Source organism: Chiroxiphia lanceolata, chromosome 3 (assembly GCF_009829145.1).
Source record: "Chiroxiphia lanceolata isolate bChiLan1 chromosome 3, bChiLan1.pri, whole genome shotgun sequence".
NCBI classification, from domain to species: Eukaryota; Metazoa; Chordata; class Aves; order Passeriformes; family Pipridae; genus Chiroxiphia; species Chiroxiphia lanceolata.
This window is the reverse complement of record NC_045639.1, coordinates 3,725,348-3,749,700: the sequence shown is the minus strand read 5'-3', so window position 1 is coordinate 3,749,700 and position 24,353 is coordinate 3,725,348. Positions and strand designations below refer to the sequence as shown.

The 24,353-nt window shown below is 48.1% G+C and overlaps 3 protein-coding genes and 1 long non-coding RNA gene across 5 annotated transcripts in view; 2 read left to right on the top strand and 2 right to left on the bottom strand.

Moving 5' to 3' along the window:
• Positions 1-15,775, bottom strand: part of BMP2 (bone morphogenetic protein 2) — a 221,942-nt gene extending 206,167 nt beyond the window's left edge. For both annotated transcript variants that reach the window (XR_004355839.1, XM_032681640.1), the window contains exons 1-2: positions 15,222-15,775; positions 11,197-11,982 (exon numbers count right to left, since the gene is read on the bottom strand). The gene's annotated coding sequence lies outside the window, so the exon portion shown is untranslated. The remainder of the gene's footprint in view (positions 1-11,196; positions 11,983-15,221) is intronic.
• On the top strand, positions 941-9,370 carry LRRN4 (leucine rich repeat neuronal 4). Its single transcript, XM_032681638.1, has 5 exons — positions 941-1,130; positions 2,554-3,277; positions 4,452-4,656; positions 5,193-5,330; positions 6,405-9,370. The coding sequence occupies exons 2-5, from the start codon at positions 2,590-2,592 to the stop codon at positions 8,056-8,058; spliced, it is 2,685 nt and encodes an 894-aa protein (XP_032537529.1). The 5' UTR covers positions 941-1,130; positions 2,554-2,589; the 3' UTR covers positions 8,059-9,370.
• A 216-nt stretch (positions 15,776-15,991) lies between the features above and the next one.
• CCT4 (chaperonin containing TCP1 subunit 4) lies at positions 15,992-22,309 on the top strand. Its single transcript, XM_032682293.1, has 14 exons — positions 15,992-16,233; positions 16,626-16,678; positions 16,919-17,008; positions 17,739-17,847; positions 18,377-18,519; positions 18,884-19,005; positions 19,092-19,224; positions 19,548-19,687; positions 19,921-20,017; positions 20,328-20,438; positions 20,702-20,832; positions 20,919-21,153; positions 21,693-21,806; positions 22,100-22,309. Exons 1-14 carry the CDS (start codon positions 16,116-16,118, stop codon positions 22,115-22,117), a joined length of 1,614 nt encoding a protein of 537 aa, XP_032538184.1. The 5' UTR covers positions 15,992-16,115; the 3' UTR covers positions 22,118-22,309.
• LOC116784110 lies at positions 22,265-23,850 on the bottom strand. Its single transcript, XR_004355960.1, has 2 exons — positions 23,587-23,850; positions 22,265-23,193 (listed from the first exon to the last, which is right to left on the bottom strand). It is a non-coding gene; the product is annotated as an uncharacterized LOC116784110 (long non-coding RNA).
• Between the last annotated feature and the right edge of the window lie 503 nt (positions 23,851-24,353).

The following is a 24,353-nucleotide window of genomic DNA, read 5'->3' as shown; positions in this document are numbered from 1 at the left end:
TCAAGGTTTTGGGGCAAGACCTTTATCTGCACTTTAGCACCAAAGTGGGGCTGTGCTGCCTCCAAGTCAGGGATCTGTTTTGTTGTCCTGATAAAGGGAAGGCACTGACTACTGTTCTCCTTGGAAATTTTACTAATCAATTGTCTTACAGTAGCAACCAAACGACCACCCTTTTGCTTTCACTTTGGAACAATCTCTATCAATTCACCCCTTTCCTGGATACTGACTTTATTCTCTGCTCTCCATCAGCCTAATTACTATCCTGAATTGTGGGAACGCTGACAGACCCAGCTCAGGGCAAGTCCCTTGGTGGGAGATGGTTCACGTTTTCAATCCCACTTTTCCAGCAAAGGACGAGACAAGTAACGGGAAGGGAATTCTCCCAAGCCATGTGGAACACAGATGCAGAGCAGGGACCGGGAGAGGCCTCCCAAGGCTGTCCCACGCGGGCTGAGATGCCGCCCGCCCTCTCCATCGGCACAGAGAATTCCCCTCTGCGGGAGGAGCAGGTGAGGGTTTCACTTCTGACAATCCCTAAGGGCCTCCTTAGAAAAGTCATTTGTCCTGCGTGAACATTTCTGGGATTTACTCCCAGGAGCAAGAGTCTTAGAGAGAAATTTAAACACTTGAAGCCCTTTATTGGCGCCTAGAGAGAGACCAAAGCCCGTGTCAGCAGACAGAGCCTCAGCTTTACATCATCCTGACCCGCCAACAAAGGGACACAACAATTCCCCTCCCTCCCCCCTTGTCAGGGGGAGACTTGAGAGCTGGGACTACTGACACTGATCTTTTCCCTTTACCCCCCGCCTCTCAGACAAAGACGGACAGGAGCAGCCCTGCCTGAGCGTTGGGAAATAAGAGCCCTCCCACCCCGCTCCCGCCAGGGCCAAAGGAGCAGGGAAAGTTGCCTGGAGCCGCCCCCTCTCTAGGCGAGGGGAAAGCTGGATGCGGGGGAGCGAGCCTGGAACAAACCTCGCCTTAGCTTGTGGGCAGAGCCGCGAGCAGGGAAGGCTGGGAACAGAAAAGAGGCATTTCACGCTCTCGGCTGAGTCACCCAAGTGTATAAAACCGAGGCCGGGCAGTCGGAGCCGCTCGGAGCGGAGACAAGAGGCAGCGGGACTTTGGGACAGGTACGTGCAGGCGGATGCGGTTTAGAGGCAGGGACTAAGATTAAATCCAAGGCTGGAATCCAGCGGTCCAATTCCTCCCATCCTCTCCCTGCCATGTGCTGCGGAGCACGGGATCCAGCGGGTCCGGTGACCGGGAAGCCCTGAGGCTGCTTGGCTCTGTCACGGTTCCGTCTGACAAAAAGGACGCAGGCAACCAAAATACACTGTTTTGGTGGTCCAGGATATACTCTTTTGCTTATCCCTCCTTCAGACCTGGGATGGCAGAAAAGGATAACAGTCCGGGCAAGACCTGGCACCATTCAGGGAACAGCAAATCGCTATTAAAATTTGGAATAAGTCTGAGATATTTCATACTACGTGAGGCTTCGGTCACCTCCCTACGTAATATGTTTTTGGATGAGGAATGATCACTTTGATGCCTGGCAGCGCAAAAGACAGCTCAGTAAGAAAAGCACTAGTTTAGGGCTGGGCTTAATTTTCTCCAGTGACACAGATTACCTGCGGGGCCTTTCACAAGTCATTTAGGACTTTTTGGTTCTCTTTTAAATGACAAAGACAAAGCTGGGGCGGGAGGAGGAGGGAGCACAGAGGGAACTGGAACACTGAATGTTTCTTGGCGCCCAGGCCTTTGGGGCCCTGGTCCAGGAGCGCACTCAGTTGCTGACCGCTTCCACTGAAATGTGGTTCAGGATCTGCATCCCCAGTGCATCGTTTTCCCAGCAGCTGGGCTGTGCAATCTGTCAGCAGTGCCGGCTGCTCGGGAGCCCCGAAGTGCCTGCGGGGTCCCCACGTGGCTGTCACTCAGAATGGGGCAGCACTGCCCTGGCAGAGCCCAACAAGCCCCGGGGCTTTGCTGTTCCAACTTCTGCTAAGGGAAGGAAAGCCCTTCCTAACACAGGAAAGGCACTTTTACCTGCCCACTCCATTGCAACTCAGCCCAGTTTGGGCTCCTGTCCTTTAGAGTCTGACAACCCTCCCCAGCCCTTGGACCCATACACTTGCTTTGCACAGGCAGCCTCACAGAGAACAATCCCTTGCCACGGGCACACCTGCCCTGTTGCTTGGGCATCACCCCGTTGGAAAACTTCCCACTGGGCTGGCCAGACTGGACACTGCAGCAGGACAACCTGCTGTGCTGAGGGTACTGGTGTGGGATACAGCTTGGTTGCTTCCTCCATGAAAAACTGTAGGCACACTTAGACTGAGAGTGTCTGATACTTCTGTCCCCAAGGGTTCATGTTTACTTAGGCTTAATTACGGAAGAGCTAATAATTATCACTTATCACTGCTCGGATGTAAAAGGAAAGTATTTTAAAAATGCTTCACTTTTAAAGTGCTTGCAGTTGCCTGGAGGGATTTTAATTTAGCTCTTAACGTTGATGTTTTGTTTCCCCCCCCCCATCCCGAAACAAAACCCAAACAGATCTTGGAAACTGATTGCAAGTCACTTCGGAAAAGGATGTTTCCAGGCTTGCTCGTCCTCTCTCTGCTGGTGGGGAGCACAGCGGCTGGCCCGGTGAGCAGAGCAGAGCCTGCAGCATCCAGGGGTGTCACCACCTTTTTCCAGCTGGCTCAGGAAGACCCGTGGGAGAACGTTAATCTCACCAGCATGTCGTGTGAGGATCGGAAGAACAGGACCTGGATCACCCTGCAGCTGACCAACAGCAGCCTGACAGCTTTCCCTGTCTGCCTTCCGGAGGCCCTGGAGACCTTGGATCTCAGCAACAACCTCTTGGAAGAGGTGAACGGCTCGGAGATCGCGAACCTGCCGCGGCTGCGCGTCCTCTCGCTGAGGCACAACCACCTCTGGGCAGTCTCCTGGGGACCTGAAGCCCTCAGCAGCCTCCTCAAGCTGGACTTGAGCTTTAACAAGCTGTCGTCTGTGCCATCCTGCCACAGCTCTGCCCTGCCCAACCTGAGGTGGTTGTCCTTGGCTGGAAATCCACTGCTGGAAATCCAGCCGCTGGCTTTTTCCTGCTCCCCTCAGCTGCAGGTGCTGAACCTCTCTGTGACCCTGCTGGGGCAGGAGGCCAGCAGAGGAATTAGGGAATCTGCTTTTGCCATCAGCACAGCTCCCAGGGAGGCCACGGACAGGCCTGGAAACTCCATCCATGTGCTGGATCTGAGCGGGACTTTCCTTGAGAAAAGTAAGTTTCTGGATTTCCCACTGTAAACAACGGGGTTTGGTCAGGCTGGGGGAGCAGGAGCCTTGCTGGATGATGGGATGATGGCTCCCATCCTGACCCAGCCAGGGCTGGAGGGGGAACACCCCACACTGCAAGCTGCAAACAGCTGGTCCAAGAGTGCAGGGCACTGTCACACAGGCCAAGGGAAGGGCAGAGACCAGACACCACGAGACAGGGCTGTTTGTCCCAGTGTAGTCACCCCTCTCCATCCTAATTCCACTGTCTGTTACTGACAGTCATCCCACTGTCAGCCCTGGGATTAGTTTTGGGACACAGAGGAGGAAATTAATGTCTCTTTCCAGACAGACTGCTGAAATCTTTCTTTGTCCCCACAGCTACTCTGCTTTGTACCTCTGCAGTGAGGGAGAGCAGAGAGAGGCTTTCTGTGTCAGCCACAGCCTAATACTTCCACACAGGGAGACAATCCCTGCCCTGAGCAGTTTACAGGATAGTTTTTTCCCTCTTACCAGCCCCAGTTTCTAACTGAGGTGCTGAGGCACACAGATGCTCCGATTCCTTGCCCAGCTGCCCTCAGCCTGGGGCAGAGCCAGGGCCCTGGGGGCTCCTCAAGCCAGAGGTGTCACTGCAGCTCCCATTTAACTGACACACCACCACATTTCCTCCATTAATTTGCCTAATCCCTCCTGTGAGCAGTGAGTTACTCAATTCAGTCATGGGATGGAGAGGACCTTTTGTACCAGACTCATTCTTGCCTCTCGGCTGTTTTTCCTGTGCTAGGAGAAATGAGAAGTTATTTGCCTTCCTTGCACCGGGTCAGGGCTTTGTAGACATCTCTAATTTCCACCACTTCCCTGAGGAGAGGAATCCTTGTTCATTTAATCTCACCTAACAAGAAAGCTATTCCCTATCTCTTACCAGCTTTATTGCCCTTCTATCTTCCCTTATTTTTCTCTGCCCTGTTTTACATATTAAAAATCACACACATTACAAAATTACAGCTGCATGGGTGTTTATGCACTGCTGTATTGATTTTTGCTCTACTCCTTTCCCAAAGAGAGCAGCTGCAGAAAACGACAGAGCTACTTCATATCTAGGAATTCAACCCCTTTTTCTAGGCAGAAACCCACAGGAATGCTCTGTTTACATAACAGGTGTAAATGTTTTTCTGCTTCAGTTCAACCAGAGTGGACCAGAGACTTGCCCAACCTCAGATCCCTTCGCCTGACAAAGATGCCACGATTAAGAAGCCTCGACACTGACTTTGTGAAGTCCATGCCTGGTCTCCAAGAGCTGCACTGCCAGGACTCCCCTTCCTTGGGTTTTGTGAGGACAGAGATGTTTGACAGCGCTCCTCATCTGAGCCATCTCTCCTTTGAGAAGTGAGTTGGTTTCTTTTTTGTTCTCCCTCACATTAAACCTGCGTCTTGGAAGCAGACAAAAATCCCGTCCATCCCACTTTCAGTGTGAGAGGTTAGCATAGTTCCTTGTTTAGAATTAGAAAAAGCAATGGTTTAGTCCTTATTCTAGAGGTAACACCTGAAATACTAAAGAGAGACAAAAGTCTGAAAGTGACTTATCAAAATCGCACCAAGCAAGATTTCTATAATATGGGCCTGGGTTATAAGCACATCAGAGAACAAACATTAGAGCACTGGCTGTGCTCTAGGAACCAGTTTAAGGAAAATAAACCCATTTGAAGCAAAAAATCCCACTGGATTCCATCCCTCACTGTATCTAAGACAAAAGAGAGCATCTTCTGAGCATGGAAAGGGCAGGATGGTGATTTTAGTAACTGGCTACTGCCAAGGGAAGTGGGAATACTGCTTTGTGCCTTACACATCCTGGGTATTGAGCACACTTCGGTCCTTGGAAGATAACTTAGCATTTGCTAATTATTGCACTTGTCATCTTGCAGCTGTAACCTCAGTTCCTTTAATCCTTGGGACACCAACTCGTCGGATGGCATCACCATCAACCTCTCTGGAAACCCTCTGTTCTGTGACTGCCAGCTCTCCTGGCTGCTCTCCCAGCCCAAGAGAGTTGTGCTGCAAAAGTAAGTGAGTTCGAGGAGATGAAATATTGCTCCTCAGAAACAGCTTCAATACCTAAGTTGTCTGGGGAGAAGACATTCCCTACCATTTAAGTTATTCAAACTCCTCGCATGTTCTCCCCTTTCACAAGGGGTAGAAATGCAAAATAAGGTCTCCTTCAGGAACAAAGCATAAAGTGTTATTAGGAGTGGATTCTACTTTAAGGTGAGAATAATATTTTCTTTCTATTTCAGACCACATTTCTCTATTAGCTGGAGATAAAAAATAAGCTGGCTTGGTGGGCCAGCACTGGGAGCAGGAACTGGAAGACTATGCAAGACCTTTAGCAAATTATTCCCTCCTTACCCTGCCGTTCCCAAAGCTGAGCACGGGCAGTCAACGAAACCCCTTGCAAATAGCACCATTTCTCACCTATTGTTTTCATGCTCTCCTACAGTTCTACGGACTAATTACGATAAGCTGTAGTTAAAAGAAGTGCTTTGCATGTAAATGATCTCCCTTGGTTTTGAAAGACCACCAAGAAGATTTGTCATCAAATCTCTGAGGCAGCAGGGAAGTAGAGTGTTAAAATTAGATAGTTTGTCACTGGGATGGGCTTAGCAGTTGCATTCTTTACCAAAACTTCAGTGTCTGAGTAAAGAAAGAACTCCTAGTCATTTAAAAGCGCATCATCTCACCTCCAGCTGCCTAAACCAGCTGGTTTCGGGATCCTGAGGATCCTGTTACATCCCTCTGCATTGTTCACCTCTTAGTGTGGCATTACAGTCTGACCCTTTGGGACAAGTTGCCTTGAACTCTTGATAAGGTTCACAGCCCTTGTACCAAAGGATGTTTCCTCTCAGGGAAAAGATATTCCTGCACCTTACAAAACCAGAATCCCAGTCAGCTGAATTCCACAGCCAGAGCCATCTGCCAAACACAGGACTATCATTAAGACAACTTAACTTTAGTCTAGGTTTGTCCTCACTAAAATAAAGACTGATTTCGACAGTAGGTTGCCAGTTGCAGTCCAAGCAGCCTAAGGAGCCTGCAGTGTTCTTATGGATCTTGACTATTCTGTCTTCTCCCCTCTGCAGGGCTGGGGAGACTTTCTGCACATCCCAGGAAGATGGGGGCAGACCTTCAACACCTGTTTCACTGCAAGAGCTCTACAATAAATGCCAGTCTGGGAGCAGCAATGTCACACTGCCCCATTCAGACACGCCCTCTCCTGATCATGATGCTCTCAGCTTTACCAGTTACGATGCCACTGCTGCGGTAACAACAGACTGGGCTCTGCTCTCCAGAGACACTTACACCAGCTCCCCGATCCTGGGGGATTTAATGAGCGCCACAGCCAACCCAATGCTCACCAGAGACACTTCTACCAGCTCCCTGATCCTGGGGGATTTAATGAGCATCACAACTAGCCCAATGTTAACCAAAGACACTTACACCAGCTCCCTGATCCAGAGGGATGCAATGAGCACAACAGCCAGTCCAATGCTGACCAGAGACACTTATACCAGCTCCCTGATCCAGAGGGATGCAATGAGCACAACAGCCAATCCAATGCTGACCAAAGACACTTATACCAGCTCCCTGATCCACAGGGATGCAATGAGCACAACAGCCAGTCCAATGCTGACCAGAGACACTTATACCAGCTCCCTAATCCAGAGGGATGCAATGAGCACGGCTCTGCCCCCAACGGAGCTGATGCTCACAAAGGCCAACAGTTCCTCCCACCAGGAGGAGGCAGTTCCTGAATCCACAAGCAATCCCCCTTCCTTCACGTCCGTAACCTCCTTCCCGGTTTTCCTCAAAGAGCTCTTTGCTCAGTTCGGCTCCACGAGTCAGACAGGAACAGAGCAGCCCAAGGGAGAGCTCAGAACACCCGACACAACGTCTCCCCAGGAAGGTCTGTCCAGCCAGAGCACCAGTCGTTATTCTGCTGGAGGAACAGGAACCCCCAACACCACTGACCGTTCTGTTCACTCGTTTACCAGCCCTGGTGGGGAGGGCACCCCACAGGGTACCCCACAGCCGAGCCCCCCCCAGCTGAACTCAAAGCCCGCTCCCACCAGGCCGCCGGCGCACTATGTCGACTACTACGACTACGATGAACAGCCGAAGGAAACCCCAGTGCAAGTGGGACACATCTCCTGTGACTACAACCCCTGCAGGCACCTCCAGAAGCCGTGCAGTGAACTCCAGAGCGTGTCCCAGTGTTTATGCCCGGGCATGTCGACGGAGGATGAGGTTCCAGACCCGCCGAGGCTCAGCGAGGTGACCGAAGTTACAGACAGCTCTGCCCTGATTCACTGGTGCGCCCCAAATTCGGTTGTTCACACCTATGAGCTGCTGCTTCTTGCCCAAGGCAACGAGGACAGGCAGTTTGTCATGGATAATATTTATCCCACAGCCAGGCAGTACACTCTGTATGATCTGTCACCATACACCACTTACAACATTTGCGTGACAGCTTCGAACAAAGCCGGGTCAAGCCAGATAACAGGTCAGGAAATTCCAGGTAATTCGTGCACCAGATTTAAAACAAAACCCAGCTACAAGTCTGTCTTTGTTGCTCTGTCTGCAGCAAGTGGATTCTTCCTCATTACCACGATTGTTTTGTCTGCATGTCTGTGTAAGGCGTGTAAGAAGCCTCACAGTGAGCAGTATGGTACACACTTGGTCTCCTACAAGAACCCAGCCTTCGATTATCCACTAAAAATACAAACCAGTAATTAGCTCTGGGTTATTGTTCTGCACATTCAGAGCTCGCTGTTTCCATCACCTTGGTATGTTTTTGGGAGACTCTCAAAGCATCTTTCAGCAAAACTATCAACAACCAGGTTTCATAACCCTTCTGTTTCTAAGGGAGAACAAACCATCAACAAAGAAAAACTAATAATGACGGTACTTTCGACCAGATAAAAGCCTCTGGACTGTGGTTCATGTGCTAAGCAGCAGCAAAGCTGGACACTAACCTTGAAAAGCTGTTTTTATAATCACCTACAAATAGAGTAGCATGAATTTCACACAGTGAGAGGCTCCCTGGCCAGCTGTCTGCCTCCAGTATCTCACGGACACAATCAGCTGAGAGCCATGATCCAAGGTGCATCTAGCTGAGCGTGACACACTCTGCTTTTATTCACAGGGTGAAGCTGGGGGTTCAGTTTTTTAAAGGCATTATCCAAAAAGAGAATGTTACTGGAAGGAGTGAGTGGGCTCAGTGACAAGGTGCTGTGCAGCTCTAACTCCATTAAGCAGCTCCAGAGGCTGCAGCTGCTCAGCCTCACTTCAGTTCAGGAAAAAGAAACAAAGATTAAATGTAAGAAGGACTGTGCAGGATCCTTCGGGCAGGGATCATTGTTTTGTCTTGTCTTTGTGTGATGTTGGAGTCTCCCAAGTGCTTCCACAAGCAGTTCCCAGGCAGTGGGGGTTTGCAGTACAGCACTGACCCAAGAAGTAAGGTAAGGGGAGCATGGTAACATTTGCTTCCCAGTGGATTTTAAGTAGAGATGGTTGTTCCATCCCAGTAATCCATCCCATCCACAGATTTAGCAGCTGATTTACCTCATAGAGGCAAAAAGATGAGTAATGAAACCATTTAATGTGTGTGTTGCTGAGACTTGAAAAACCGAAATCCCGTCCAGTGGCAGCAGAGAGTTCTGCAGACATCTTCCAGATTAATTTTTGGGTGCTGCTTTCTGCTACAACGACAGTAAGAGATGCTGACAATCCCAGCTTTGAGCTTGCCATTAGAATTCAGAGAGATGTTTGTGGAAGGGGAGGCATTTGTCCCAGTCAGATACTTCCCCAGAGGTTTATGCTCCAGCAACTGCTGTTCCTGCTGCTGTACAGACACTGTGTAAAGTCCCCCCAGACCTCCGAGGGAAAGGTGCTGTGCAGTGCAAGAGACTCTCTGTTCTGTTCTTTTTTAATGCTTCCAGTATTAACAGAAATAAAAGCTACAGAGCTGAGTTCTGGTTCTTTGTTAAAGACTTGGGTCTTGGTGTTGTCTTTACCACCTACAACGTCTTTACCACCTTTCGTTGTTTTGGAAGAAACTTTCAGCATTTAGTAAAGAACTGGTTTTTATGATGGTAAATTTGTGTTCTCTCATGTCCTAAGAGCTTCCATTTTGCCTGTGCAGAAGGTGGCTCTGCCATCCTCACCACTACAGGCTTGCAGCCCCTTTCATGGGAGTTTGTGGCACTGGCAATGACACTGTCCCTGGACAGACACAGATTCCTGCTGTGTGTGTCTCCAGAGCTTGGCTGAGCCCCGTGACTCAAACTCACAATAGAAGGGAAATGCAAATGGAGAAGGATGGAGTCACCTTTCACTTTGAAAATCTCTTTTATTTTCACACTCTGGTAGTTCAGGCTTGTCTTTGTTTGGACTGGGGTTTTCATATTTATTTCTGGGCTGATTTTCCCTGCATTTCCTGGAAGGATTAGTGAGCAGGCACAGATGATAGTCATTATTTCATCTGAAGTGAGCAAATGAGTCAAAGACTCATTTTCTCAAACTGGGGCAGAGATCATATATTCCCTTGTGTTTGTACAACACAGAGACCTTGGCTGGGGTATTTGGCTTTACCAGAAACAGAAACAAAGTGGAGCAAAATAAGAGATTTGTGAATAGCAATTTATATTGCCTTGAAGATTAACCCTAGGGGAGGACAAAAAAAAATAGATACTGCAACTGAAAATAAAGATTGTGTCAACTTAACTGAGAGTTAGTCCGAAGCAAGAGGACATTGTTTAAAATGAAATTTGAGAGGACACATCTAATTACCCTTTACCACAATGCAGCTCATAATCACTGAACCAGAAAGCCACAAAGCACCAGCATTTGACTTCCCTGAGGATCAGTGACCAGGGCACACTCCAACCTGACACCACCTGGAAGTGCAACCTCACACCAACTTCAGTCTCTTGAACCTTTCCCATTGTGAGATTTGGGTTTGTCACAGCTGATTTCACTTTTTCCTGATATTTGTGCTAAGCTACAAGAAGTCTTACTTGGATATATTATATAGGCACTCTGAAATAATTTTTAAGTTACAAAAGCTTTATTCTGCTATACTTGAAAAATTCCAGCTTGGATAAAAATAGTCCTTCCTGTATTCCCACCCAGAACTCCTGTGTCTTGTAAAGGGTTGCTGCAGCCCAAGAACAGGCAAAATGACAATTATTCAAAAGAGCAACTCTCATTTGAGTAAGTCACAATATTTTCAAAATAAGTATTCAAGTATAAAACCTTTTTTTGGAAGCACTGCTATTGCTAGTTCTTAAAAAGGATGTAAACGTCTAGAAAAACTCAATCACCACATTATCCCCTCTAGGTGTCTTATTGTAGCTGTATCTACTGATTTAGAAATAAAAATACAACAAGCAATATTTTAATCAATAGGGCAAAGTTATGCTGAAGCCCATTTTCTGGTTTCTACATAATCCAAGTAGAAACTGGATTCCAACTGCAGAAAAAAATACCATCCCCACTCCCAACCTCAAAACCCAGAGCTGTCCTTGTAAACACGACTCATAACCAGTTTGGATATTTCCAGCATTTCCAATACTCTTAGAAGTAGACTGAACTCTCACAGTGCTGTTGGGGACTGGAGCAGTGAGAACAACCAAGGGGCTGAACAGAAACTTTCCCGCCCACACACAAACCCATGTTAGGAAACTCCCAGCGTTGCTCCGCCTGGTTGTTCCTCCCCCTCTTCCCGCTCGCACCCAACAGCAAACTGTTTGTACCTCCAGCTTCAAACACGTCGACCTTTGCCAGCACGACTGGGGTAACCCACACACCTCTCAAACAAAAGCTATATAAAAAGCCAGCCCATTAAAAAAATGTAATTAATATTCCACTTACTGTTCCGCAGCTCCACTTGTCCCGTGTCTGTGTGAGGGGAAGATCACCTGGGGGAAGCGCAGGGAGCATTTCAATGCATTCTTTGGACAGCTCGTGTAGGGTTTTTTCTGGCTTTTCTTCCTAAGAAGAAAGTCTCATCAAGATCCTTAAGGCTCCATTCAGTTGTCAGTGTTTTTCTTCTTTCCAAAGAACCAAGTCCAAGCAAAGCAAGTCCACAACAGCCAGTGGTGTCCATGGGGGATCCCCAGGGTGTCAGGGCAGAAGTGAGCACTGCTCTGCCTCTAACAGCACGTGGAAAGCAGTCACTGAGTCTTATGGAGTCTCCCAGCAGAAACACTCTGGGAAAAGGAGCTGATCCCTGAAAAGGCCTCCAAACAGGGAAGAAAATGAGCTCTCCAAGGGCCAGAACCCTTGCTGGCTGTGAGGGAACAGAGTGGGACCACCCTGTTTTCAGTGCTGATGCCGAACAGTCATTCAGAGCAGCAGTCCCTGAGAGCCCTGTGAGCAGGTGGGTGGGAAAGTGCAGAACAGCAGCACCAAGTGCTTCAGCCTGATCCTCCTCAGCGACAGAAGGGAGCCTGCTTTGGAGAGTTGTCCCAGGCCAGAGGGGTGACAGGCATTAAATGGGCCAGCTGGGAGATGATGCAGTCCAAGGCAGGGAGCTCACAGTGCTCCCAGCTCCATCAGCCTCTTCATGGAAGGATGCACAGGTCAAACCACCACACTCAGGATTGCTCCGAGGGCTCAGGATCTTGCTTGCCAAGAAGCCTCTGATTTCCTCTCTACCTGTGAAATAACAGAGATATTTATCACAGGTGAGAACATGTTTTGTGTTTGCAGACAGAGATGTTCATAAAAGAACATGTTTAAACTCCTGGTGCTTTTTCTTTTCTCAGCTCTGCAAAGGATGCAGTTTGTTCTGCAGCAGGGCAATATATTACAAAGGTAATCCCGACCTCTCTGAAGAATGATCAAGCAGCACAAAAAATAACAATAATAACATTCTGAAATACATTCAGGAAGCAATCCCTTACAGCAAGGCTGGTGTTCTGCTGGCATCTAGAGGGGGAGGGTGGAATCATCTCCCCAGGTACTCTCCCACATGGAAATACTGATCCTTTCACCACAGCACTCCACCCTACAGAGCAAGGCTCATTTACACTACCCATGTGCTCTCCTCTGTGCACCTGCGTGTCCTTCCCTACTCACATGGGAAGGCAGAGAGGGCAGAAGTGCTGAAAATTATCAGCAGCAGCAGTCCCAGTCCCACAAACTGTTACTCAGCAGCCTGTCTGTCCCTGCCTTTAATTCTTTTTGTAGCCTTAGGATCAGGAATTTCTCTGCCAACTCGCCACTGATAAGGAAAACAATGTACATTTTTTTTTTTCTTAAGAGCAAGGAAGGAAAATCAGAAGAAATCGAGTAAAAGAATGCCAAGAAAACCCATAAAACCCAGAATCCCTTGTTCACTGTCTCTTCCAGGAGGTGGAAGCAGTGATGCAGCTATCCCTGCTCTGCAGGACTGGCAGCTCCTGCAGGGCTCAGCAGCCATAACTTCTGGAAGGAAGCTCCACAGAGAAGAGAGGAAAAAAAAAATATCACACACTCAGCACTAGGCTGAGACTTCCTTCTTCTTTGAAAAAACCTAAAATGTCCTTGCTGTGTAAAATATTTTGTGCTGGGAAGGCACGAGTATCGTGCTTGTTAAATGTTTGGAAGCCACTTGCTCTTATCAGAGCATGATTAAGGAATGGTTGTTAATATCTTATCTAAGGCCATGAGGTGAAATGATGTCACCCTCTTTTTGGCAGTCATTCCTTCTGCTGTCATCACCACCACTGGTAGTGGTGTGTTGCCTCTGCCTGAGTAAAACAAAACTTGGAAAGCCACAGGAACATTGTGCCAGCAACAAATATCCCAGAGGACTGAGCTCTGCCCTCAGTGTGCCTCTCACTAAAAACCTCTCCTCTGTGCAGCTGCCTGTTCACACAAAGCCAGAACATGCAGAGTTTCTGCCACATTTAGTCAAAATCAGGTCCAAGTCCTAACTGAAGGACATGGGTCAATGGGACACTGCAGGAAGAAGGATAACCATAAGGCTGCCCCTAAACACATGCAAGTAAAAATAATCTCTATTTCACACAGAATGAAGCAAAAAACCGAGTAGCAGCCAGAGCCCTGAACAAAACCCAACAGCTTGATAGCCCCTCGTGTCTGCTCATCTAAATTACAGGTAGCAGGTAACAAGCAATTTTTATGACTTGTTTGTGGCACCAAGAGATAAAGCCCAGAGCCTGCTCTGGATCAGCCTCCAGCCAATGCCACCTTCACACCTGCAAGGACCTGAGATCAAATCAAACCACAGCAGGGGGTTTCTGTTGGACACAGAGTGAGGCAGATGGAGTGACAGTGGGTGACAAAACCCATTAAATGAGCCAGAAAAGTCATCTTAAATCCAGCACAAACCTGCTGGCTGATGAAACCCTCCCTCTGCCTGAAGCCCAGCTCCAGGGAAGGAACCCTGCCAGACCAAAATTGTCAGGAAGAAGGGAGCCACTAACCACAGCAGCCCTAAACTTAGCTCAGCAGCTCCCTACAGACCAACTCAAAACCCAGGCTCCACCCAGCAACGGAACAAACCTTGACCCCAAATGATTCCCAACACCAGAGGGGCTGGTTTTGCCAAGCACAGAGCTGTGTGTAACAGGGTGGCTGTGACAGCATCAGGTCTAACCTGCATTTCCTTAGAAATCCCAGGAAATACTCGCCCCTGACCCAAGGGCAACACTGAGCAGCACGTGATAACTGCTGGTAACAACACAAACCTGGCTGTGTTTTCCTGTCAGGTCCTTTGGCTCTTTGCTGATTCCAGCTATAACACTGCATTACTGTTAAATGTGCAGGATTTGGTGCTGTTGCCATCAGTGCTTGGTGGAATTAAAGAGCAGGGTCAGAGTTCCCAGTGATTTCAGCCATTTAGGATGTGTTTCTGATGGTTTTGAAGGTGATAAAAATCCAGATTTATATCCAGGTGATATAAATCAAGACTATTACCAGTAGACCCTTGCCCCATGTATGACCTGGATGTACCTCTCTCTACCTTTACACTTACAACTGTTTTCTTCCCTGCCTGTTAAAAACTGAATATTCAAAGGCAAACACCGTTCACTTCCAAAACCTCCTCTCTGTTACCTGTGTTTCAGTGGTGCATAAACCCAGAAAAATAAAAATCAAATCAACTGCTAAAAATGAGAGGTGATGAAATCACGTGACTGTGGAATCTTTTTTTTCCTCTATTCTTTTTTTTGTTTGTTTGTTTGTTCTGACAACTGTACAGATGCTTTATTTTGACGTCTCACGGTACAAAGCTGCTGCTGGCACTAGAAAATTGCTCACCATAAGGGTGTGTTTCACTTGCAATGAGCTCCTGATACACTTAGAAAGGGAAAACAACCTCAAGAGCTCCCATCCTTCATCCAGCATCCGACATTAGCAGCACCTTGCTGGTGCAGGGACACATTTCTTGGATAATTGTCCCTACACAGGAGCACTTTAAACCCTGACTTTTCGTACCCAGTCAGAGATATGCCATAAAAATTACAGTGTTTAGGTATTACATGGACACTTTTCTTTCAGTTCAGAGCTCTTTTTTGAACTGCTGTCTTACTTTGAACAAAATGAATCCGCTGTGTGGTTTCAAGTGTTGTGCTTTGCATCTAAACCACGTCATGTTTGTGTTCACTCTCAGGTGAAGAAAATTATTTCAATAGCTATTCAGAAATTTTAAAAAAGCATACAGAAGCCTCTTATGGTAATACCGCAGTTGAGGCAAGATCATCCTAAGAGGTATAACTTATAAAACCTTTAATATTGGTGCCACATTAACCCGGGAATGTGGGTGTGGCTCTATGCCCGTCCTGTTCTGATCCAGGGCCAGGCAGCCCCAACCATTCCCTTTTATTTGTCTCCCTGTGGCATCTTGCAGCTTTTCCCTCCTAACTCCGGGACCTGCTGTGCCAGCCCACCTGTTCTGGGTAGGTTTTGAGCATCTGGTTTCTTTTTATCTTTCGCAGAACCCGTTGCCAAAAAGGAGTTTAAGCAGCAGCTTTGACGCGAGTGAAGCGAGACAGGCTTGAGCTACAGGAAAAGAACAGAAACAACGTGTATTTTCTTGTAACACACTGAACTTCCCCGGGCTGTAGAGCCCCAGCCCTCACCGTCCACCCCTCAGTGTCCCGGCTCCCTGAGGGGACGACGGCGGGATCTCCCGGGCTGCAGGACTCATCCCACACAGTCCATCCCACCTTCCCCCGGCTCCCTGAGGGGACGACGGCGGGATCTCCTGGGCTGTAGGACTCTGTCCCACACCGTCCATCCCTCAGTGCCCCAGGCTCCCTGAGGGGACGATGGCGAAATCCCCCGGGCCTCCATCCCACACCATTCGTCCCTCAGAGCCCCGGTTGGATGGTGGCGGGATCCCCGGGGCTCTACAGCCCCGTCCCGTCCCACCCCACTCCATCCCTCCCTCCATTCCCGCCTCCATTCCCCGTGTCCCCTCAGAACGATCCCGGTGGATCCGCTCCCTGGCGCCCCCCAGCGGCGGCGCTCCCTCAGCGCGGCGCGCGCCGGAGCCGGACCCGCCCCCGCCGGGGCGGGAAAAACCCTCCTAAGGACCCCCCCCTTCTCCCCTCCCCACGCTCGCGCCCGCGCCCGGCTCCTCCATAGGTGTCCGCGGTGTTCGCCGGCCGGCAGGCGGAGGGAGGGATTTCCTGCCGGCGCGGGCAGCGCGCAGGCGCGCGGCGGGCACCCTCAGGCGGCGGCAGCAGCGCGGAAGGCCCCCGTTCTGGAAGGATCCCGGTGTGCCCATCCCGGTGTGCCCGGCCCGGCGCTGATTCCCGGCTTATCCCCAGATCCCGGCCATGCCCGAGAGCGCGCCCGGCAGGGCCCCCGCCGGGGCCGCCAACAGGGCCAAGGGCGCCTACCAGGACCGCGACAAGCCCGCCCAGATCCGCTTCAGCAACATCGCGGCCGGCAAAGGTGTGTGTGTGGAGAACCGCGTGGAGAACCGCGTGGCCCTATCCCTGGGAGCTGGAATTCCATGTTTTTAGTGGCTGGGGATGGAGGGGAAATGCGATACCCGGCACTGACACGATTCCTCGAGCGGTATGGGGTGCATCACGCTTCTTTGTTATCTCTCAGGTTTAAAATGGCTGCGATCAAACCATCAGATATTAATCGTTTAAAAGAAAGATCTGCGGAACTCAGTAGTGATATTGCAGCGTTTTACGTCATTCCATTATTTAAAATCATTTAGTATATCTGGAAACTGCTTAATAGTGGCGGGCACTTTATATTTAGAAGGCACATTTAAGTGCTGGAGTGTTTGTAGTTCTTTAGATGAGCTCGCAAACGTTTTCTTCTCTTCCCAGCTGTTGCCGATGCGATTAGAACAAGTCTTGGACCAAAGGGAATGGATAAAATGGTATGCTCTTAATTTTTTCCGAATTTTTTTCCCATTTTAAAAGCATTAAGCTTAGTGGAGATACCATAAATCCAACATGTCCTATGTAGCATGACACCTTTTGCCTAAATTTTTTCCCAGGTTTCAGTTATTTAAGGGAATGTAGGTTTGGGAAATGAAGTTGTCAGGGAGAACACTTTGTGTTGAATCTCAAATTTAAGGTTTACTGATCAGAGCTGTGCCCCTCCCCTTCCTTCCCAGATCCAGGATGCTAAAGGAGATGTGACAATCACTAATGATGGTGCCACTATCCTGAAGCAGATGCAGGTCCTGCACCCTGCAGCCAAAATGGTGAGTGGTTCCTTTTCCATGGCTGGGACAATCATCTGTGCCACAGCTCAGTTTCTGGGATGAGAAAACATGGATTTGAGGAGCATCACCTGCTGGCGACAGAGAGGAAACTTTGTGCCCTGTGCTCAGGGAACATTTATTTTGCTTGTAAGACGTGCTGGGGAGTTACGAGTCCTTATTTCTTACCCAGTGTCCCTTGTGCATAATCCCTCTGGGCATGTTTTAAGACATAAAAAACACAACCCAAACCTTCATCTAAGAAAGAAAACTGCTGTCCCAAACCCCTGGGACAGAAGGGAATGAGAGAAGGGAATGAGTTAAGTTGTGTTCAGGTGCTGTGAGGATGCAGCACCCTGGTCCTTTGGGATGTTCAGTGTATTTCTCTGGGATCTGATTGTGGTTGGAGGTGGAAATGAGCTTCCTGTGACCTTCCTCCAGGGAAGGAAAAGGTGAACCTGTTGGATAGCAAAAAGCTTTGCTTCTCTAAGTGATTTATTCGACCACAGTTTTATTTCAGCCAAACAGGGGGTACAAGTGTGGGAAGGAAATTGCAGAAGGTGCACACTTCAAATTAAAAAGAGACATGATTCAGCCTAATATCAAAGTTAATTTCTGTAGTGCTGTGTTCCTGAATATCTCATTTTTTATTATTGTGTTTGCAAGTAAGCAGGAATATATATATATTATATATATATATGTATATAAACTTCTGTCATAATTTCTCCTTTAGCTGGTAGAGCTGTCCAAAGCACAAGATATTGAAGCTGGTGATGGCACAACATCTGTTGTTGTCATTGCTGGAGCTCTTTTGGATGCCTGTTCCAGACTCCTTCAGAAAGGTAAATATATGTACATATATATATTTAATAGGCAAGTAGTAAAGTCTTCTGTCAGCTTGTGTATGACAGTGGTTTAAAGTAGCTGTTCTCAGTCGAAAAGATAAAGGGTGCATCCCACTCCAGGGAAATTGAGGAGCTTCCTACAGAACTGTGAGAAAATCTGAATATTAAATCTGAAATAAAATCCCTGTCAGGCTCCTCACAGGCCTCACCTGAACAGCAGCAGCTTTGAGATTGCCAGGGGCAAAGGGAACTTGGGGAAGGTGTTTGTGGGATGTCAGGCACGGCAGGAATTGTCTGTGAGGACAAATTATTTGGAATGTTACAGCTTTTACCTTCTGTTTTAATGGTGGAAAGTAATAAGGGAGGTCATGCACCTGTGAAGAACATATTGCTGAATCATCTTCTTTTTATCCTGACCTGAGTCTCTTGAATTTTCAAATGGAAAAAAGGAGATGAAGAAAAAAAAGAAAGAACCATTGGTTTGCAAGCATGAACTGCCTGACAGCCTTTCTTTCTCTATGCACAGGAATTCACCCCACCATCATTTCGGAGTCATTCCAGAAAGCTTTGGATAAGGGTATTGAGGTGCTGACCAACATGGCCCAGCCAGTGGAGCTCAGTGACAGGGAGACTCTGCTCAACAGTGCAACGACTTCGCTGAACTCAAAGGTACGGCAGCTCCTGGACTGGGAACCTCCACCAAGCCAGGCCTTCCAGCTTTTCCCACTCTGTGCTGCTCTTCCCTTGCTAACAATACCCTGAATGTTGTAAATCCAGGCTCAAAAGTCTCACTTTAGGAGCCTTTCTAAGAGAGAGAAATTCGGTTGTCTTTGGGGTTTCCCCACCGGCATCGCTCCTTCCTTGCCCTGGAGCAGCCGTCAGGAAAACGTCTTGTTGAGATACTTGGTAGGCAGGGAGGAAAAACAAGCTTTGATTCAAAATTCCAAAGTCAAATACTGAAAGACAATGACAACATTGTTTGGAAATTGCCATTTCTCAGTGTTAAATCTCTCTTCATTATCAAATCCCTTAGGTTGTGTGTCAGTATTCCAGTTTGCTTTCTCCAATGAGTGTGGACGCCGTGATGAAGGTGATTGACCCAACTACAGCCAACAGTGTGGACCTCAGAGATATTAAAATTGTTAAGAAGTTGGGGTAAGAAACAACTTGTAATTGGATAAATTTTATCCCTGTGAAATCAGCTTCCCAGAGCTCCGGTCATGGCTTGTGTTTGTTTCCAGAGGCACAATCGATGATTGTGAACTGGTTGAAGGACTGGTCCTGACTCAGAAAGTGGCAAATACCGGCGTGACCAGAGTGGAAAAAGCCAAAATTGGCCTCATCCAGTTCTGCTTGTCAGCTCCAAAGACAGATGTAAGTCAGACTGGGACTTGGGAGATGCAAATGTAGTGGTGACACGTGTTTTTTTTAAGATGCTGTGATGTCAGCTCTGTGCCACAGCTGGAGGGAAGGTCTGCTGGGTCTTAAAAAAACTTACAGTTGGTGTGAAAAACCAAAATTGTTTAAAATTACAAGAAATACTGAACAATTTCTAATAAGATGTATTTTACTGTTGTGCTTGTTGGCTTTGAATCACAGGGCACTAAATTAAAGAACATGGAATGTTTGGACACTTGCTTTTTAACTCAGCAGTTGCTCATAGTTGCTTTTCTCCCTTATTTTCTGTTCTTAAATAGATGGACAACCAGATAGTTGTTTCTGATTATGCTCAAATGGACAGAGTCCTGCGTGAAGAGAGAGCCTATATTCTGAATTTGGTGAAGCAGATAAAGAAGGCTGGGTGCAATGTCCTGCTAATTCAGAAGTCTATTCTTAGGTATGTAATACCAAATTAGTGGCTTTCTGTCTGTGTTTCAGGGAACAGTTTGAATTGTTTGGAAAACCTGGAAAAATTAAGCCAAATAGTAGCAGTCACACTTGGCAGAGTAACAGTGACTGTACCTTTAGAAAGCACTGTCATTGTCTCTGTTTTGAGTTTCATGACATCCTTACTTTGTACTCTGAAGGAATTTGAGCACTGTGGCCTGATTCCTTCCCTCTCGTTTTCAGGGATGCTCTCAGTGACCTGGCCCTCCATTTTCTGAACAAAGTTAAGATCATGGTGGTCAAAGACATTGAAAGAGAAGACATCGAGTTTATATGTAAGGTAAAGTGGGTTATATAAATTAGTAGCAGTGTTTAAAATTTACCCCAGAACTAACTGCCCAGCCAGGGCCAGTTTATTATGACACTTTCTCAAGCTTCATGTTTTGACTATAATGCAAAAACAGCCTTTTCCCTAAAAACCATTCCCATTCTGTTGAGCAGCCACACTTTTAGAGGGATTCAGGACAGATGTAAAAGCCACAGCCCTGACACTCTGTTTTACTGTAATAAGCAGAAGAACAACATGCAGGGTACTTGCTGACTCTGCAGTCAGCCTCTGAATTAATTTTTTTTTCCCATTATTTTTTCAGACAATTGGAACTAAGCCTGTGGCTCACATTGACCAGTTCACCCCTGACATGCTGGGCTCTGCTGAGCTGGCAGAGGAGGTCAACCTGAACGGTTCTGGGAAACTAATAAAGGTGAGTGAGGGACGGAATGTTAATACAGCTTAACATCTGCCAGCTATTTTAATAACAGTTGATAACTTTAATGGCTTTTATTACTGAATTTATTACATTTAAGTACCTGCTTTTAAGCTCTGAGTAGCACCAGCTTGGGCAGTGCCATGGTTTTGCTTGGCCGGACATCAGTGCTGTTACAGAACTTGAAAACACCAATGGAAGTGTCTTTTTGTCCAGAACTCTTTTTCCCCCCCGTCTTAATATTTGGTTTTATGTTTTAGATTACAGGCTGCACAAACCCTGGAAAAACTGTGAGCATCGTGGTCCGTGGATCCAACAAACTCGTCCTGGAGGAAGCCGAGCGCTCCATTCACGACGCCCTGTGTGTCATAAGATGCTTAGTTAAGAAAAGGTAACGATGCCATTTGGTTCATGTGGTGAGTTAGTAACACACAAAGCCTGATTGTGAAAACGTTTGGTGTTCCCTTCTGTCCCCAGAGCTCTGATTGCAGGAGGAGGAGCCCCGGAGATCGAGCTGGCGCTGCGGCTCAACGAGTACGCCCGGACCCTGAAGGGCATGGACTCCTACTGCGTCCGTGCCTACGGGGATGCCCTGGAGGTGATCCCCTCCACCCTGGCTGAGAACGCAGGGCTCAACCCTATTTCCACAGTGACAGAGCTGAGGAACAGACATGCCCAAGGAGAGAAAACAGCTGGCATTAACGTCAGGAAGGTGAGGAGGAGTTATGACACCTGGAAAACGCTTCGCCTTAGGGCTGGACTAGTGAGAGGGCAAGTTCTTGTCTCGTAACAGTCTCCCTAAAATTAGCATTGAGGGAAACTACAGCTTGTTCTCTCAACAAACAGCTCGCCCTGAGCATTGGTAACAGGAGATATTATATAAGCCTTACCCACAGGACAAGAAGGATCCTGTGTCTCTACAAAAGTGTTTCAGTTCCAACAATAGATCCGTTTAGAATCATTCCCCAGTATGATCTGCAGTGGAAGGTGCTCATGTGTGAGGAGTAGCACCACAGCCCAGCTTTTTTTCAGTTGACAGTGCTGAGCTTTTTCTCTTGGCTAATTTTGGCAGGGTATGTCAAATGCCTGGGGAGGGAAGGTGTGTTCTGTATCGCTCCTGTTGCCAGTGGAAGAGTACAAGCCCTGTGATAGTCTAGGAATTGACTGTCCTCAGGATTCTACCAAGAAAAAAGTGTGCTAAATCTAACTGTAGTCTGACTTGCACAAAGTAAAGGCTCCTTGTTCCCACAGGGTGGCATTTCCAACATCCTGGAGGAGCTGGTTGTGCAGCCTCTGCTGGTGTCTCTGAGCGCGCTGACTCTGGCGACAGAGACCGTGCGCAGCATTCTCAAGATCGATGATGTGGTGAGTAGTGTTGGCGTCGTGTTTTGGTTCATCTTTCCTTCACAAGCACCAGGATGGTTCATGGCATTAACTTGCTGTGCTTCAAAATACAATTACTGTGTAGTATTCTCTGTTTATATGCTATTTAAGACCATTTGGCCTTTTAGTAACAGCAGTTGGGACAAAAACGCTTTATACATACTGCACCTTAAAGCAAGGAATTAGAGCCACCAAACCCCCAGGATCTTTAAGCAAAGAAGTAATTGTGATATGTCCTGTGATTTCTTATGCCTGACTGTATGAACTCTTTGCAGGTGAACACTCGAGGCTGAGCTGAGCAGAGGAGGGACTGTGCCCGAGGGCTCCTGCCCTGGAACCTGGAATACGGTTTCCTCACCAAAAGCGCCTGTGTGAATTGTCTTAAACTCCACTGAGACTTGTGTACTTTGATCAGGTTAACTTAAAAACAGTTTGTTTTCGAAAAGGAAATGCTGTTTATCAATAAACACACAGTAGCCCACCAAGTCTTTACCTTATTTCTAGCAGAATTATAAAACAATGTTTTACATTTGCTTTTCTGTGCTCTGTGCTCCCACTCACCTCTGGAAAGTTTAACAGAACTAATTGGCTCTTGTGATGTGTTCTAAGAACAGCCCTAAGTGCACTCCAGGAACATGCTGAGTTAGAGCTGCTTCTCCAAAAGCTCTCCCTGAGGGAGTGGTGTCACTGCCCTTGATGATGCCAGGCTGGACAGGAGGAGGATCTGTGCAGTGACAGCACTGGGGAGCACTGTCACATTCCCTGCTCTGTTGTGTCTCCTGAAGTTGGCAGTGACTCCTGATGCCATCTCATGAGCCAGAGTATTACAAAGGGTGCTCTTTACACGTGGTTTCCTCCCCCTACCCCCCAAATTAATTGTGACTGAGAAGTCAAAAAGTATTGTCTATAACAATGCAAGTTACACTTCTACAACTTCTAATTCTTAGCCTGACATTTTGAATTAACCCTTTCATCTCCATTATTACTGTATTGAAAGAACCTAATTCCTCTTTATGTTTAAAGGAGAGTATTCCTTCCATGAGCCTCACTCACACTTCCATTCAGGAGTGGTTGGAGCTGGAGCCTTTGAGGAAATTTCCACCGTGTTGTTGACCTGCTGTTGCTTAAATGTTTCCCTGTGACTTGCCAAGTAGAACACAGAGAATAATTAAAATAAAAATACATAAATTAGACAGTTGATTTAGGTATTAACGCTCTGCATGAATTATTTATTGGCTGATTAAAATTGCAAACGATGCCTTACCCCACAGGGGTTACATCCAGCAGTGATCTCTTAGTTTAGGTACTTACTCACTTTGATTAAAGCTTTCATTCCCCACTATCACAACCTTCCAATTCTCCACAAGACCTACAACTACACTTGGGTGTGATTTCATCTCCTCATATTTCTTTACATAAAAAGTATTTTATTCCACTACAAAAATAGGTCCATCAATCATTAATGTGCCTCTGCAGAGGCAGGACATTCCTGCTTATCCTGATTTAGGATAGACTATTCCTAGGGCAGAATACTCTTGCAGAAGAATATTCCTGCTTATCCTAGTTTAGGATAGATTATTCCTGCAGGAGAACATTCCTGTTTATCCTAGTCTAGGATAGAATATTCCTGCAGAACATTCCTGCTTATCCTAGTTTAGGATAGAATATTCCTGCAGAAGAACATTCCTGCTTATCCTAGTTTAGGACAGAATATTCCTGCAGAAGAACATTCCTGCTTTAGCTGTATTCTGTTACTGCTTACCTGAAGCACAAACTTCAAGATGGAAAAAGCTTCTTTAGCGACTTGAGGGCGCAAAAACCGCGAGATTGCCGAGGAGGGAGTTGCAGGTTCCGACTAAAATCCTGCAAAGAGCTGCCTAAAAATCAGGATCGCAGCAGATGCGGAGAGGGGATGGAGTCAGGCTCCAGCCCCGGACTTCAATGGCCCGCTCCCCGCGGGCGCAGGGGACGCTGCGGTGCCGGTCCCTGCCGGGAGCGGGGCGGGCTCGGGGCAGGGCGGTTATAACGCGCGGGGGCGGAGCGGGAGCCGCCTCCCTCCTTCCTTCCCTCCCTCCCTTCCTCCCTACGCTTCCCTCCGTGCTTCCCGCCCGGCCCGTCGGGCGCCCCGTGGCCGGGATGGAGGAGGCGCACCGGGCGGCCCGTCTGGCCGCGTCCTGCCTGCGCACCCCGCTGGACCCGCGCACCAGAGCGCCCGCCGCGCTCTACGAGCGGGGGCCGCCGCCCGCACCCTCCGCCCAGGTACCGCGGGGCGCTTCGGGCATCCCCGGCACGGCGGGACGGGCTCACCCGCACCCGCCCTGCCCCCGGGGAGGGACCTCCCGCCACCGGCAGCCCGAGCCGGGTCGGCACCTCCCGGCTTGGAATGGGGCACGAGGTGCAGGGAGAGGCCTTGGCAGATGGATGGCCCCGCTGCAGCGCCAATCCCTTAATGAGCTTGGGGCACCCCGGCGTCTGGAGAGCAGATGTAGGAGCTGGCGGTGCCCGAGCTCAGGGAAGAGGCTTGGAGCG